The 16,510-nt window shown below is 40.2% G+C and overlaps 1 protein-coding gene across 1 annotated transcript in view; it reads left to right on the top strand.

The window, feature by feature from the left end:
* The window catches only part of DNAH6 (dynein axonemal heavy chain 6), a 182,414-nt gene that overhangs the window by 36,756 nt on the left and 129,148 nt on the right, over positions 1-16,510 (top strand). Inside the window, exons 23-34 of the mRNA XM_077818058.1 lie at positions 378-474; positions 704-899; positions 1,500-1,664; positions 2,993-3,106; positions 4,352-4,477; positions 4,581-4,736; positions 5,513-5,674; positions 7,404-7,541; positions 10,498-10,665; positions 11,445-11,593; positions 12,375-12,482; positions 14,226-14,781. Of these exons, the coding sequence (XP_077674184.1) occupies positions 378-474; positions 704-899; positions 1,500-1,664; positions 2,993-3,106; positions 4,352-4,477; positions 4,581-4,736; positions 5,513-5,674; positions 7,404-7,541; positions 10,498-10,665; positions 11,445-11,593; positions 12,375-12,482; positions 14,226-14,781 (2,135 nt within the window). The remainder of the gene's footprint in view (positions 1-377; positions 475-703; positions 900-1,499; positions 1,665-2,992; positions 3,107-4,351; positions 4,478-4,580; positions 4,737-5,512; positions 5,675-7,403; positions 7,542-10,497; positions 10,666-11,444; positions 11,594-12,374; positions 12,483-14,225; positions 14,782-16,510) is intronic.

Genomic DNA, 16,510 nt, shown 5'->3' on the forward strand with positions numbered 1-16,510 from the left:
GCTGTCCAGTGCCCTGACTGTGTTGTGAAGGATGAGTTCTTCCACCTCTAACCCTTGGGCAGAATCCTCTGTTTGTTTACTCAGGCTTCATGTGAGGGATAGAAATTTTGCCCTTGTAGGATTAAATTAAAACGAGTTCAGTGGGTGAAGCAGTAATTGAATATGTACCCTGGTTTCATAGGTGAATTCTTTGCAAGCCCAAAAATGTGCACTGAAGTTATTAACACAACAATATTTAGTTTTATCTGGTGAAAGGGTTTCAGCCATAGCTTATAAAAAGTGGAGTTTTTCCTTGCATTTTTAATCACAGTGTTTTCTCTTTTGTTTTTTCATTCTCAATACTCTGTTTTCTCAAGTAATCTTTTTTCTCTTAATAGGTCTCTTAGAGACTTTTCAGAATAACAATGGGCTACTTGATCAAATTCAAAAATGCCTAGAGGCTTATTTGGAGTCCAAGCGAGTTATCTTCCCCAGGTTAGTAAAAAGTCATTGCAAACAATCCGTGCAATCTGCTGATTGACATCAATCAAAGGCATATATTTGATTTAATGTTATACTGTGTGTTACTAATACAAAAGGCAAGAATCTTTAGTTATACTATAAAATTCTTCCAAATTGTACTAGTTTTAGCTACCATGAGAATGTTTTTTTAAATTTTTCTGTAAAATATATTGCATCTAAAGTACTTTTGTTTATCAAACAGGTTTTACTTTTTATCGAATGATGAACTCCTGGAAATCTTGGCCCAGACTCGCAATCCTCAAGCAGTTCAGCCTCATTTAAGAAAATGCTTTGATTCAATTGCTAAACTAGAGTTTGCCATGATGACTCCATCTGAGGGAGAAGAAAAGGTTTTTACTAATGATATTTTAGCAATGTTGTCACCCGAGGGAGAGAGGGTAAGTAAATATTTTTATTACTCTTTCACTCTGTTTCCAGTCAATATATATTTTCCATATATACGGTACTTGAAAGGAAAAAGTTAGAAACACAACTATTATATATGAATAAAATACAGAATAGGCCAGATCCATCACTGCATTACATCAGGTTTATAAGGCTACAGTTCCTTAGATTTCAGTGGTGTTACACTTGCATAAAAATGATATAATCACAGGATTGGAAGGGACCTCGAGAGGTCATCTAGTCCAGTCCCTTGCACTCATGGCAGGACTAAGTATTATCTAGACCATCCCTGACAGGTGTTTGTCTAACCTGCTCTTAAAAATCTCCAGTGATGGAGATTCCACAACCTCCCTAGGCAATGCATTCCAGTGTTTAGCCATCCTGACAGTTAGGATGTTTTTCTAATGTCCAACCTTAACCGCCCTTGCTGCAATTTAAGCCTTTGGCTTCCTGACCTGTGGAGTAATACACTGGTGAATCAGGCCTAGTATTTTTTTGCTGTGCCATCAATGACCCTAGAAAACACCTGCAGTATGAACGTATAAACTCAGAGGAAATAGTACCTCCATGGTTAATACAGCTTTTGTTTGTAGGTTGGCTTAGGGAAGGGACTTAAGGCCAGAGGAAATGTAGAAGACTGGCTTAGTAAAGTAGAAGAAGCCATGTTCGCTTCTCTTAGACGCCTGACTAAAGCTGCTATTGCTGATTATCAAACCAGAGTGAGAATGGAATGGGTTGTTGCTGGACACCCATCTCAGGTAAGCCACACTAATTTTTGTGTGATCTTTCTTGCCTACTGTGATAGAATACACCCCTGTGTTCACACCCTACATGCTGTTGCAATAACGTTTGTACAAGGTGTGCCTTATGAGGAACGATTTGAAGATTTATAACTTGCTGATCAGTATTAGCATGATAAAATGTGTCTGGCAGCTTTATGCCTAAAGTTATAAGTTTCCCTGTATGACGTTAAAAACCCACGTTCAGAGTCACGAAGCACCAAACTGGTCAAACATACCTGACTTGAAAAAGGAGAATATGCTTGTCTTAATTTGTGTTTAAGCAATAAACAGAGTCATCAAGCAGAAAGGGGGAAGGGAGAAAATAAGGAAAGCGTGCACAGGTGAAAAAGCCACACAGGGAACATCCTTCCTCTAGCAAACTTCCTGTCTCTTGGTTCTCAGCTGGAAATGATTTTCAAAGAGGGACTAAAAAACTATAAAAAGAAGGGGCAAACACCCCAAGACACGCTTTTCTGTATCCCTTCCCACCTCATTCTCTGCACCTGAGAAGACAAAGGAAACAGCCATTGGACTCTTTGGGAGGGGTCCTGACTCCATGAGTTTTGTCAGTATTGCTACTAGAAGCATGTGGTGAAAAACGTTGTTTAAATCTAATATAGTTCGTTAAATTAGGCACTAGAAAGTGTTTTATCTTTATTTTCTTGTAACCATTTTTTATTTTTATGCCTCTTTATTTCTACTGACTTAAAATCTCTTTGTAGTTAATAAACTTGTTTTATTATTTTGTCTAATCCGGTGTGTTTAACTTAAAGTGTCTGGGCAACTCTAAAGTAATAAGCAGTTGTGTATTTCTTCCCTTAAAGGAATAATGGACTTAATATGTTTGGACTGTCCTTGGGGAAAATCCAGGATTGGGAGCATGTTGGGGTCACCCTGCAGTATAACCCAGGCTGGTAAAAGCCAGAGCGTAATCCTAGTTACACACAGACAGTCTGGGTGTGGCTTGCATGCTGGATGGCTGTTTGTGAGTGGTCCAGGAGGGAGCTACTTCAGCAAGGCATTGTAAGGCACCCAAGGTTGCAGGACAGGGATGACACAGCCCTCCACTGGTCTGCATAGCACCCTGGTATGTCACACCTATCCACTTACTTTGGGCTTGATCCTGCAAACATCTAAACATATGCTTAGTTTTAAGCCCATGAGTTGTCCAATTTAAGCCCGTGCATGCTTGCAGGATCATGGCAGTGCTTATTTATGTGACCCCATCATTATTGTATCTGAGTTCCTACTCTGCCAACTTCTTTAAGACGTATCAATGGTATTTTTGTGTTTCCTTTCTACAGGTTGTCCTGACTGTTTCTCAGCTCATGTGGTGCTGTGATCTGACTCAGTGCTTAGAAGGAGAAGATCATGATCACTTACAAGCTTTAAATGACTTTGAAAAAATAAATTTTGATGTGAGTTTTGGCATCAAATGAATTTAACATTTTGTTGTGCCATGCTTGAAAATTAGTTTTGAATTAATTTTTAAAAAGAAAGTAAAATTCTGCTAAGTGGCTAAGTCTGTGTATCCAGTCATGTTGTGAACCAGCTGATGTTCACATGCCTGAGCCACCTCAGGGCTTACTGCATCAGGGGAATAGTGATCTTAAGGTCAAGTATAGAGATTGTGGCTTCGGCTGAAATTGGTAGGGCTTGCTGCATGGAAGTTTGTTCATGTCTTCACAAGTCACTGTTTGCTCGACATGACATCAAGAGCAGATGCTGGTTTTAGAAATGCTGTGCTGCAGTCACTGTTAAACTTGCCAGATTCCTCAGGCCACTATCGCGGGGAGGTCAGTACTAGCTAGCATCCTGCAATAGAGCTTTACAGAATCAAGATCATGAAGGAGAATCTTGTAAACAGTAACTTTTTCTCCAACTACATTGCCTCCATCGAGCCTCACTGACCCTTCATCCTTAACTCTGCTTTGGAGCCCATCTCCAAAGAAGGCTTCTGGAGGCAGAAGAACTGAGGGATGGCTTAAGGGAATGGGTATTTATACCCTGCTTCTATGGAATGATGGCTTTGAGGGAATTGTGAGTGCTCATCTCTGCCAACATTGCTCAAATATGGTCTTTTGACCATATGAGTGGGTGTGTGAGTGGGGCTCAGAGTATGATTCAGGGGGTTTTGCATAGGGCTTTTTCTGTGAGGTTTAGCCACAGTGGGTAGAGGTTTCAGTGTGTAGTGGTCAAATGCTAAGTGCCAATACTTTCAAGTTGGTGTTTGATAATATTTGGCTCCCCAATGGAGCTGATATTTGGGAAATATGGTAGTCAGCTTCCATGTCACCAGTCTGTTTGATTTTCTGTTATATCTTAAATAATTTTATATACTTTAGTTGGTCTTAGAGTTGCTAAGTTTATATATATTTTTTCTTATCTGTATTGAGAACTGTTTGAAAGCAGTCAAAAATGGGAAAAAATGAATGCAAGCTTTATTTTAATGACCCTCAGATGTAAAACAACTATATTCTAAATAAGCACAATATCTCCAGAAGTGTGCAATTTTATTTCTTAAACTTTCATATATTAGTTAGAGACATATCCTGGAGCTGTGCTAATTTGAACCTGCTGAAGAGCTGACCACCTATTTTTAAAGTTCTGATATCTTCAGTGCACTGAGAAAATATTTTAACACTTTATTTATTCATTTATAGAGGTTAAATGCACTGGCTGGATTAGTCCGTGGTATTCTTCCAAAATTACACAGAAATATTATAACAGCGTTGATAACTATTGATGTACATGCAAGAGATATTGTTAGTGAACTTGTAGCAGAAAAGGTAAAGCAATTGTTTTTTCCAAAATAGCACTTTGTACAAAAATATCCAAGTTAACTGCTTTGAATCACATTATTCAAAAATGCATTGTGTATTATCTCTGTAGGTGGACACTGTTGACAATTTTGAATGGCAAAGACAACTACGTTATTATTGGGATCTTGATCTGGATAATTGTGTTGCTAGGATGGCTTTATCCCAGTATACTTATGGTTATGAATACCTAGGAGCATGTCCAAGATTGGTGATAACCCCACTTACTGTATGTATTTACTTATACTCTTTATCATTATTTAGCTGAAAGTTAGAAGTATTAGTAGTGAATAACCCGTAGATAGGTAGTTGATATTTAGAAATCTTTTAGTATGGGATTGACATGTAGCACTGTATAAAACAGGGGCTTATGCTCCTTCATAGTGTTACCTCTTTGCAGCAAAATAAAACTAAAGTGCACTGGAAGATAACAGCCTGTTACCATTACCAGTTACACCTTTGGTGAAAAGTCTCAAGATGTTCATCTATACCTATGCAAAGGTATATAATTCAGCCAATATTCAACATATCTTGGCATTTTCTATTACATGGAAAATTCAGGAATATTTATGGACAGGCTTTGAACTGAGTTTTTGGCTGCAGTGAACGATCCAAACTGACATATGGGAAAATCAGGCTCATGTGCAATAAGGAATGTAATAAAGTTGTGCAATGGGTGTTTACCAGAATGAGGACTTCAGAATTTAGCCCACTATATGCTAATATACTGAGCTATACTTTTTAATGGTGTATGTTGGACAGTTTGTGCTGATTTAAATATATTAGAGCAGATCTTCCGATGGTATAAATTGTCATAGCTCCATGGGGAGCTCCAAGTAAGGATCTGCTCCATACTATTTGATATCACCTTATACATAGAGTATTTGTAAATATGTCAGCAGGCTTATGAAGTGTTTAAAACAAATCAGAAAAAGTGAAAAGTAGCAGAAGCTTTGGCAAATACCTACTCTTCCATATGTAACAATACTATATGAATCTCATCAGGATCGCTGCTACCTTTGCCTTATGGGAGCTTTGCAGCTTGACCTAGGTGGAGCTCCTGCTGGACCTGCTGGAACTGGTAAAACAGAGACTACTAAAGACCTTGCAAAAGCACTTGCCATCCAGTGTGTTGTGTTTAACTGCTCTGATGGTTTGGATTACAAGGTATGAGAAGTAAATGTATTAATATGAGCAATCTCTCTATGCAGTCAGTGGGATTGCACAGACAAAACTCAATGCTCCATTTGTCCCTGTGAAGTTACATGTCTACAGTCACATAGGAAATGAACAGTAGAGCTGGAGTAGAAACCAGAGCTCTTGGATTTGTAGTCATGAGTCTTAATCACTAAGCCAGTCTTCCTTTTGTTTAGCTATACTACAGTATAAAGAGGATCAATGTGCCCAGCCTTTATAGAATCTCCCCATAGAAATGGTGCTGTAATTTTGCCCTACCACAGAATTTTCTCTTTGCGTTATGAGAAAGGAGAGGGGAGGGTGATGAAAAGAAAAAAAGAAATGACACATTAAAATTAACAAAAAAAATCTTAATTATCATTTGGAAAGAGTGAGGAAGTCAGGGAAGTTTTTAGGAAATTAGAACTATATAGATATAGAAACGCATCGGCTGCAAGCATTTTGGATGTTTAAAAAGGCAGGTTTTTGGAAGATGTGTCCATAATAACAAGTTTCCCTATTCTTTTGAACTGCATTTAAAAATTTTATCTTGGGCTAGATTCTCTTTTTTGCCAAGATGCACTCAGTTTGTAGGGGCTGGTGGTATCATACTGCCCCAGCCCTGGTCCTGACATAAACCTGTTCTAACATGACAGCTACCTATGGTTCCCTAAGAGACCATTCACTAGCTGACACTTGCCATAGGGGAGTGGACTCCACTCCACTGCCTCCCCTCACAAGCCCCTGTAACAGGTTGACTAGGCTGGTGTAGGAGCTGGCTCCACCAGTTTTACACCCCTTTGGAATTCCTTTCTGCTGTGACAGGTTTCAGAGTAGCAGCCGTGTTAGTCTGTATCCACAAAAAGAAAAGGAGGACTTGTGGCACCTTAGAGACTAACAAATTTATTTGAGCATGAGCTTTCGTGAGCTACAGCTCACTTCATTGGATGCATTCAGTGGAAAATACAGTGGGGAGATTTATATACACAGAGAACATGAAACAATGGGTGCTACCATACAATAGCTCACCTTACCTGATCACCCTCGTTACAGTGTGTATGGCTGGGATGATTTAACTGGGAATTGGTCCTGCTTCGAGCAGGGGGTTGGACTAGATGACCTTCAGGGGTCCCTTCCAACCCTGATATTCTATGATTCTATGTCAGCTTTCCCTTGACATTTATTTCTACTTCCAAGGCCCAATTTTCTTTTTCTCTTCTATTTAAAGGATTGAGAACCCCTGTTGTAGTGCCTCTTTTCTCTCTGTCTCTCTCTCTTTGCTCCTTAATCGTCTTTATTTTTTTTAGTTCGAAATTAGCCCACTTGATGAAAGTATCTTGAAGTGCTTTACTACCTAAAGCTGATCAAAAGCAAGTATGCATAAAAATATGGCTTACAAATTGATTGGAATCATTCCGGGGGTTTTACTATAAACATTCTATTCTGCGCCTTGTGCATATGCATCTTTAATTACAGAATAACATGCTGTTTGTTCCCAGGACCCCTGCCTCATTCAGTGGTCTGGATGCATGTGCCAGTCAGAATGGGGGCCCGTATCGTGCTGTACACTGTATAAATAAGCCAGTTTTTCTTTCTTCCACAAAGTGACATTTCTTCTTCCTCTCCATTTCTCTCAAACTGGATTAACTAGCTTCATAGCTTTTGAAGAACTGGAGACATGCCAGTGCAGTGTTAAGCTAAGACTGTGCTATGATTTCAGATGATGGGACGATTCTTCAGTGGTTTGGCCCAGTCTGGAGCATGGTGCTGCTTTGATGAATTTAACCGAATTGATATTGAAGTTCTGTCTGTGATTGCTCAGCAGCTGATTACTATTAGGAATGCTAAAGCTGCAAAGGTAATATCTTTTTTTATTAGATATTAAAACAGACATAGTGTTTTATGTACATTTTTAATGAATGTCCTGTTAGTGAAGACACTGAAATCTTAAATTCTTTATTTAACCACAGTATAGGTACAACACAGACTGCAGCAATATAAGCTTCTCCAAAAATGTGTCATAACCCTGACCTAGTGAGGTCACTTGTAAGGGTCCGAGGGTAGTTGAGTCTCCATTCTCCACGTCCAGTCAGTCCTTATCCTTTATTATGAGATTTCCAGCAAGGGTGCTAAACAATGCCAACTATGGGCCTGACCCAGCAAAGACTTGCTACTGTGCATATCTTTACTCTTGCATGTAGACCCATTGAAGTCAGTGGGATTACATACTGGAGAAAAGATACACAACAGTCACTGTTTACAGAATTGGGTCTGTGATGGCATATTTCATGATGTTGAATTAAAATCACCAACTCATATGACAACAGGAGTGGTCCTCCATTATCAATTTTATTTAATGTTTGGATATTAAACTTTTACATTCTTCAGATTCTTATTTTTCAGGAAAATGTAGTTAAATCTTTATTTTTTAGTTTTTATTAAAGTGGATTATTGTTCAAAAGCTTTTCCCAGCACAACTCTGTGGATGTTAATTAATTCTGACCTGTAACACTTACGCTATTTTCACTTAATTTCAGTGCCCAATAGAGACCATCAGATTAATTTCAGTTGAATTCTATAAAACAAATCCATCTAATTTCTTGCCTAATTTAGCGTTTGTAAGTACTTTTCTTTCATGCACACTTCTTAGTCACAGAATATTGAACATTCTCGCCTTCTGCCATTTTTAAGCTCCTCTCTAAAGAGTCTGATAAATTATTACTTAACTTTAGTTCCATTCCCGAACATTCCAGGCTGTGGTCCTTCCGTGTGTCATCATACTAAATGAAGGATATGTATGTACACGGCAACTAAGATAATGCCTGGCTCCATTCTGAATTATATAAAAGTATTAGGGGAGTTGGATTTATTCACAGTGGAAAAGAGTAGATCTTGAGGTGACCTACCATTAATGGAGATTTTGAAATTCCAGAAGAAATTAGTAAAATTGGGAGAGATCAATTGTTCACACTGGTGATGGATTCCAAAACTAGGAGTCTGCTACACATTTGGAAACTTAGTCACAACTGTTGTTGAAAGATATAATGGCTAATAACATCTTACATATCTACAGGGCTAAATCTTCTGGTTCAAACAAGAGCTGTGCACCCAGCATGATTTGACGTGTGGGGTGGGGCAGAGCATAGAGACCACACCTTCACAGTGGCCCCCACAGCAGGCCTGCAGGGGAGAGAATATGGGGAAGAGGCATGGGGAGGGCTGTTGATTTTCATCTACCTGAATCCATTGTTGTAACCCCACTGTGTTGGGGCTGCATAGCAGATCATGGATGATATTGCAGCCCTGAAGCTGATGGATGTGATGGGGGTCTTTGTGGCTTTCCTCGCATCCTACCCCCAATTAGAAAGGCCTCCAACCCCTCACTGTTTAACTTCCCTACCTAGAGCTAAGGCAAAGGCCAGGTAAATGAACTGTAGGTTTGACCCATCGGGCTTTTCATTTAGAGAGATCACAAAGCACTTTATTGTACCTCTCCATGGATTCTGTCCTACACAGAAAGCATCCAATGGCATTATTACTCCACTTTCCAGGAAGCAGGAAGATAAACACGATCCACCTCTGCTTCATCTCAGCTCTCCTTTTTGAGGGCTGGCTTTTATCTTTTATTCTTATTCAGCCTTCCTCCACAGAGTGCAGATCTTCAGTTCCTAGGGGCAGGTTCACTATGCACTGAAGACTTTCAGAAACCTGATTTCGCAACAGGTCGTCCTGATTCAGATGGACAATCAGGTCACTGTGTTCTAAAGCAACAAGCAGTGAGGCATTGTGCCCCCAATGTCTTGGAATTCTTAGTAGAGAAGGAGGGGGCTCCGTCTTACAAAATGTTCCTGGTCACCACTTATCTAACGGCAGAGGACCAGGAATCTCCCCAGACTGATCCAACCTCTTAAAAAACTCAGTGCCTCTGTCAGCATTTTCAGTTGGTTAGATTAGTGTTAGAAATTCTAGCTTTGTTTATTTTATGTGTGGAAACTGTTTCTTTTATTCATTTTTATTAGTTCCAACACCTCAGTGTGGGCTCATGGATCCTACGATGGATCCAAAGGGGAAGAGGTGAGGATTTGGGAGATGTGCCTCTTGCTCTGTTGAATTCTCCTCTTCAGATGTCCGTAGGAGGTGTCTGGCTTAGCTGGGGAAAGAATACTCTCCTTCATGGTGCGTGATCAGCAGCAACTTCACCCCAGGATCTCTCAAGGAGCATCAGAGCCAGCTTCAAGCCTTTCTACTTCAGGAGGCTCTGGAGATTAAACCTCTGGTTCCATAGCTGCTGGTTCAGTGAGAACTGAGAGGCCTGCATTGGTCATTAGTCCCTCAGGAAATAAAAAGCAGCCTCAGATCCCACTGAAGGTACTGTCCTCAGTGTCTGAACTGAAAACAAAATGTCCAATACTGAAGGATCCTAAACCAGCAAATCCTAATTCTAGACATGTGGAACCTCAGAGGTGTCTTCCTCTGTTAGCAGAGCCAACTGTTTGTGGAAAAGCCCCGCTTTATAACCAGAAATTCCACAAAGCTTTCTGCTGTACTCATGAGAATTTCATATTTATTTCTATTTGTTTCACATTTAAAACCAGGTGTGAAGCCAGTAGTTACATTTGGTTTTTCAAAAGCTTAGAAAGAAAAATGCATTATCCAAGTGTATTCACACTCAGATATAAATGCAAATCACAATTTACTGTCTGTAATCTGTCCCTTTAAAAAAAAGTCCTAATTTTTTAAAAAAGAATGTGTGATTTTATATTTTGTAGAAATTTAGTATAAAGTATATTGACATTTCATTTTCTTTTAAACAGCTCTCTCGATTTATGTTTGAGGGACGTGAAATAAAGTTGGTTATGACCTGTGTGGCATTCATCACAATGAATCCTGGCTATGCTGGACGAACAGAGCTACCTGACAATCTAAAAGCTCTCTTCAGACCCTTTTCAATGATGGTTCCAAATTATGCCTTGATTGCTGAGGTACCTGTAAATATAGGGATTGTCATATGACCTCTGGTATGCAGGATGTCAGACTAGATAATCACAATGATCCCTTTTGTCCCTAATCTATAATATATATGATAAACATGTTGCAAGTGTTTATTTGAGGGCAGTGTTACTGTTTAATAGTAATGAACCACAATATTATCATGAGTCTCTGTCTATTCTCGATCTCCCTGGAGTCTTCTCATATATGCCATTAATGAAGTTATGCTTGTGCATAGATCTCTTTGTAAACTATTTCCTGGAAAGTTGGAGTTTCTTCATAAATCCACTTAGTTAATCCCACACAGCATTCTTCTGTTTGGACATGAAATATAAGTCCGTAATTTAAAATATTTGCTATACTTTATTACATAGTCTTAAGTGTGAGTCTTTTGGTCCTTTAGGGCTAGACTGTGCAACCCTTCCCTGCACTGGTGAGTATTTACTCACACAAGTATTCCCATTAAAGTAAATGGATCTATTAGTAAATTCTCACCACTATAAGGTTTGCAGATCTAGCCCTTAATATTTTCCCAAAGTAAATTGATTTAATGCTTTATTTCCTATAGACAGGAGAAGATTGCATACCCGAGAGTGTTTGTAAAAAACTATAGTTACTATAATTTTGCGTTAATTTATTTTATCTCTAATACATATATTAATATGCATACATTCAGTGTCAGTTGAAGACCATGTGAGAGCAGCACTGAGTCCCTAGAAATAAAAAATTCTAGTATTTAATAAAAAATGTAGACATATCTTGTTTTCGTTAGGTGATTCTGTATTCTGAAGGATTTGAATCTAGTAAAATTCTTGCAAGGAAGATGACTCAAATGTACAAACTTTGTAGCGAGCAGCTTTCTCAACAAGACCATTATGACTTTGGAATGAGAGCAGTCAAATCTGTATTAGTCATGGCTGGGTAAGTATCCTCATTCTGTGTGAGATATAACATTAGTATGAATATAATTTTATATACTTAGAGATATTAACAGTTTTTATGTTTTAAATTATGTTTATGTTAAGAAAGATTCCTTCTGTAATTACCACTATTGTAAATGAAATGTGGATGATCACTGCATGATTTTTACACAATACATTTATACATTAGTGTAATACATGAAAATAGAGAAATTCCTTGGTTATAGGGACAATGTAGCCTGGGAGCATAAGGCAGTATATGTATTATTGCATACATTCTGACTGTCTTCATCAGAAATATCTGAAAATGGCTTATTAAACACATGAATTGCAAAAGCTCTACACTTTTTTCTACATTCTAAAAGGAAGACACATATAGAGGTCCAAAAAAAACCCCCCAAACCAAACCCTATTAGTAACCTCTGAAGATAAGTAACAAACTTGCATGGAACTCGCAGTAGTATGTCTGGATACACTAATTTCTGTTGGTGATGTGATTGGCTAAGATTGTTTCCAGACTCCAGTATTACTGAATTCTGAGGAATAAATAATAGAAACATGGTGAGTAGTCTAAAGTTGGAGTTCAGATATAATAAGTGGATTTTTGAGTTAACACAAAATTTTATCTGGACAGTGTAAGTGAAATGTACTAGAATTCTTAGGGAGTCCTTTTGTGAGAGATTATTTACACAAGTTCACCTACAGTACCCATGAATAATAGTCGGTATTAAAATAGATTGAGTGAAACTGAGACATCTTGTTTGCTTTTTATTAAAATTCAGGTCACTAAAAAGAGAGAACCCAGATCTGAATGAGGAAGTGGTATTAATAAGGGCTTTACGAGATTCTAACCTACCGAAATTTCTTGCAGATGATGCTCTTCTGTTCAGGTAATTTTCTATAATACTAGTTTGTTTTCTTCATCTAGTCATATCACATTTATGTTGCCATAGTGAAACAGAAGACCCAACTTTCTAAGTGTAGTTTAATTTGTATTTTAGGTGGAGACTGTTGCACTTAATGTCTAACACAGTGATTCTCAACCTAGTTACTATTGTGTTATGTGGGCTGCATCCACGCAAGATCTACCAAAAAAAAAAAAAAAAGGCTTAGTATTTGTTATAGGACAGTAATATGATTCAAATCAGTACAGTACCTTTCATTTCAACACTGGAAACGTCTACCGAGAGCATTTTTAATTAGCAAAATAAGTCAAAACGTTAACTGTTAAAATTAATTAATTTACTGTAAGGGTGGCATGGGATGGTGTATTGCCACCATCACTTCCATACTGCTGCTGGCGGCGCAGTTGAGCACCTGGAGAGCACAGCTGCGGAGCCTGCCTGCAAAGATAAGGAGCCCTGCCTGGTGCGGGGCGCCCCTCCCAGCCAGGGACTGGCTGCCATACGCCCAGTCCCCACGCACCCAGCATCCAGACCCCCGCTCCTCCAACACTGGGCTGGCAGACATGCCTGCCCTGCAGACAGGGTGGCCTGTCCAGGGCAGAATGCCACCCCCAGGGATTGTCCCCTTCAGCATCCAGTCCCTCACTCAGGGACTGCCTTCCATGTAGCCAGCCCTCCCAAGGACTGCCCCACAACATCAACCTCCCCATCCAGGGACTGTGCCCCAGCTACCAGTCCCCTCACTTAGAATCTGTCCCCCATGCACTGGATGCACCTCCCTCCCTAGCCCCCTGCACTTCCTCTCCATGCCCCTGTGGCACTAGGCCCCTGCACCCCCTTCCCCGTGCCTGCTGGTCTCCTACTTCAGCTGCATGGAGCTAAGGCATGCAGCCCACCCTGCCCGCCTGCCACTGCGGTCCTAGTGCCAGAAGCCTACTGCAGCCGGGGTCACTGGACCCATGATCCTGCAAGGTGGGGGCTGATGCTGGACCTGATCCTGTGCTACCCCATTTTTTCTCACACACACATATCCACTGGGTGTTTAAAGTTAAGCACCTAAATCCCTATATTGGCACCTCAATAAAGCCCCAATTCAGGAAAGCACTTAAGCATGTGCCTAAGTGCTTTACCTAAGAGAGGCCTGGTTTGTTTGTTTATTTTGTTTGTTGACAAGTGCTGAGTACCTGTAGCTTCCATTGATACCAGTGGGGGCTGCAGGTTTGCATTGACATCAGTGGGGGCTGCAGGTTCTCAGCACCTCTGAAAATTGGGTCACTAGTTCAGGTACCTAAATATAGGTTTAAATTCTTAACTGTAGGTACTTACATTTGAAAATGTTGGTTTAAGCCCTGGAGCAGCCGTTCTAGCACATTAGGTGATAGCTATATACAAGAGCTGTCCAAGTGAAAACAACAACAAATGAGAATGGATATGGAGGGGAGGGATAGCTCAGTGGTTTGAGCATTGGCCTGTCAAACCCAGGGTTGTGAGTTCAATCCCTGAGGGGGCCATTTAGGGATCTGGGGCAAAAAATTGGGGAGCTTTGAGCAAGGGTGTTGGACTAGATGACCTCCTGAGGGCCCTCTCAACCCTGATATTCTATGATTCTAAGGAGTACTTCAGTATGAAAATGGATGTTTCTAAATATATAATCCATGTAATTTTTAATTAGTTTAATGTAATTAACAAAAATAAAAAGTGACTTTTTTTTCTTTTTGTCTCTGACAGTGGGATTATTTCTGATCTTTTCCCGGGAGTCATAATCCCAGAACATGACTATGGGATACTACAATCAACAATTATAGATGTCATGCTTGCAAAAGGATTGCAGCCTGAAGCAAGCATGGTTCATAAAGTCATACAGCTCTATGAAACCATGTTAGTAAGGCATGGTGTTATGCTTGTTGGGCCAACAGGAGGTGGAAAAACTACAGTTTACCAAGTTTTGGCACAGTCTTTAGGAGTTTTACATGGGGCTGGTGAGGAAAACCCTTTTTACCAACCTGTTAAAACCTATATTCTGAACCCCAAATCAATTACAATGGGTGAATTGTATGGTGAAGTTAATAATTTAACTCTGGAGTGGAAAGATGGCTTGATGGGTCTTAGTGTTCGAGCAGCTGTTAATGACACAACTGAAGATCACAAGTGGATCATCAGTGACGGGCCAGTGGATGCACTGTGGATTGAAAACTTGAACACTGTTTTGGATGATAACAAGATGCTTTGCTTGGCAAACAGTGAAAGAATCAAACTCACACCCTCCATCCATATGGTGTTTGAGGTACTGTAATTTCTTGGAATTTAATATTCATTGTGATATTCCTGATTTGCTTCACTTAATTTAGGGACTATATTGTTATATTGATAAGATATATGATCTGCAGCTGAATTTATCATAGAATCATAGAATATTAGGGTTGGAACAAACCTCAGGAGGTCATCTAGTCCAACCTCCTGCTCAAAGCAGGACCAACACGAACTAAATCATCCCAGCCAGGGCTTTGTCAAGCCGGGCCTTAAAAACCTCTAAGGATGGAGATTCCACCACCTCCCTAGGGAACCCATTCCAGTGCTTCACCACCCTCCTAGCGAAATAATTTTTCCTAATATCCAACCTAGACCTCCCCCACTGCAACTTGCTCCTTGTTCTGTCATCTGCCACCACTGAGAACAGCCTAGCTCCATCCTCTTTGGAACCCCCCCCTTCAGGTAATTGAAGGGTGCTATCAAATCCCCCCTCACTCTTCTCTTTTGCAGACTCAACAAGCCCAGTTCCCTCAGCCTCTACCCATAAGTTATGTGCCTCAGCCCCTAATCATTTTCGTTTCCCTCCGCTGGACTCTCTCCAATTTGTCCACATCCTTTCTGTAGTGGGGGCCCCCAAAATTGGACGCAATACTCCAGATATGGCCTCACGAGTGCCGAATAGAGGGGAATAATCACTTCCCTCGATCTGCTGGCAATGCTCCTACTAATGCAGTCCAATATGCCATTAGCCTTCTTGGCAACAAGGGCACACTGCTGACTCAGATCCAGCTTCTCATCCACTGTAATCCCCAGGTCCTTTTCTGCAGAACTGCTGCTTAGCCAGTCGGTCGCTAGCCTGTAACAGTGCATGGGATTCTTCCTTCCTAAGTGCAGGACTCTGCACTTGTCCTTGTTGAACCTCATCAGATTTCTTTTTGCCCAATCCTCCAATTTGTCTAGGTCATTCTGGACCCTATCCCTACCCTCCAGCATATCTACCTCTCCCCCCAGCTTAGTGGCATCCGTGAACTTGCTGAGGGTGCAATCCATCCCATGATCCAGATCATCAATGAAGATGTTGAACAAAACCAGCCCCAGCACCAACTCCTGGGGCACTCCGCTTAATACTGGCTGCCAACTAGACATGGAGCCGTTGATCACTACCCATTGAGCCCGACAATCTAGCCATATCTGTTTGTTTGTAATTTTTGTCCTGGTCTGTCTCTATTTTTCTCTCTATGGAGGATGAGAATGGGGATTTCTCCAGAATGACTTCTCTTTCACATGTTAGCAATTCAGGGTCAAAGCCAAGGAGTCTTTGCCATCAGGTAGTTACCTAGAAGCTAATATTAGACTTGAGTAACTCTTGTTATTTCATTGTATCTCTCTTGGTCACCTGATCACACAATCTTATTTTTACCCAGAAACTGAGTTGCCTTTCTGACATAATATCATCATTCATAGATCATAAAAAAAGAGAGCTAGAAAGATTCCGAGCAGATTTCACTGTTTGGAATTTTCTTCTGATATCCTGTCAGGATTAAGTTTCGCTTCATTACCTTATTACCCTCAACATTGTGCCACTCTAAGCAATTCTTTTCCCTCCTTTATGTTTAAACCCTCTGGTTCTTACATCCCACTTAAGTATCGTTTAGCTAGTCTAGATATTTTAGACCAGATTCATCCCTACTGTACTCCATTGCAATCAGTATTTAGTTGGATGATAAGTATACTGCTGCAACTATTCAGACAGCCATGAAAAC

The sequence above is a fragment of the Eretmochelys imbricata genome, chromosome 5, assembly GCF_965152235.1.
Source record: "Eretmochelys imbricata isolate rEreImb1 chromosome 5, rEreImb1.hap1, whole genome shotgun sequence".
NCBI lineage: Eukaryota > Metazoa > Chordata > Testudines > Cheloniidae > Eretmochelys > Eretmochelys imbricata.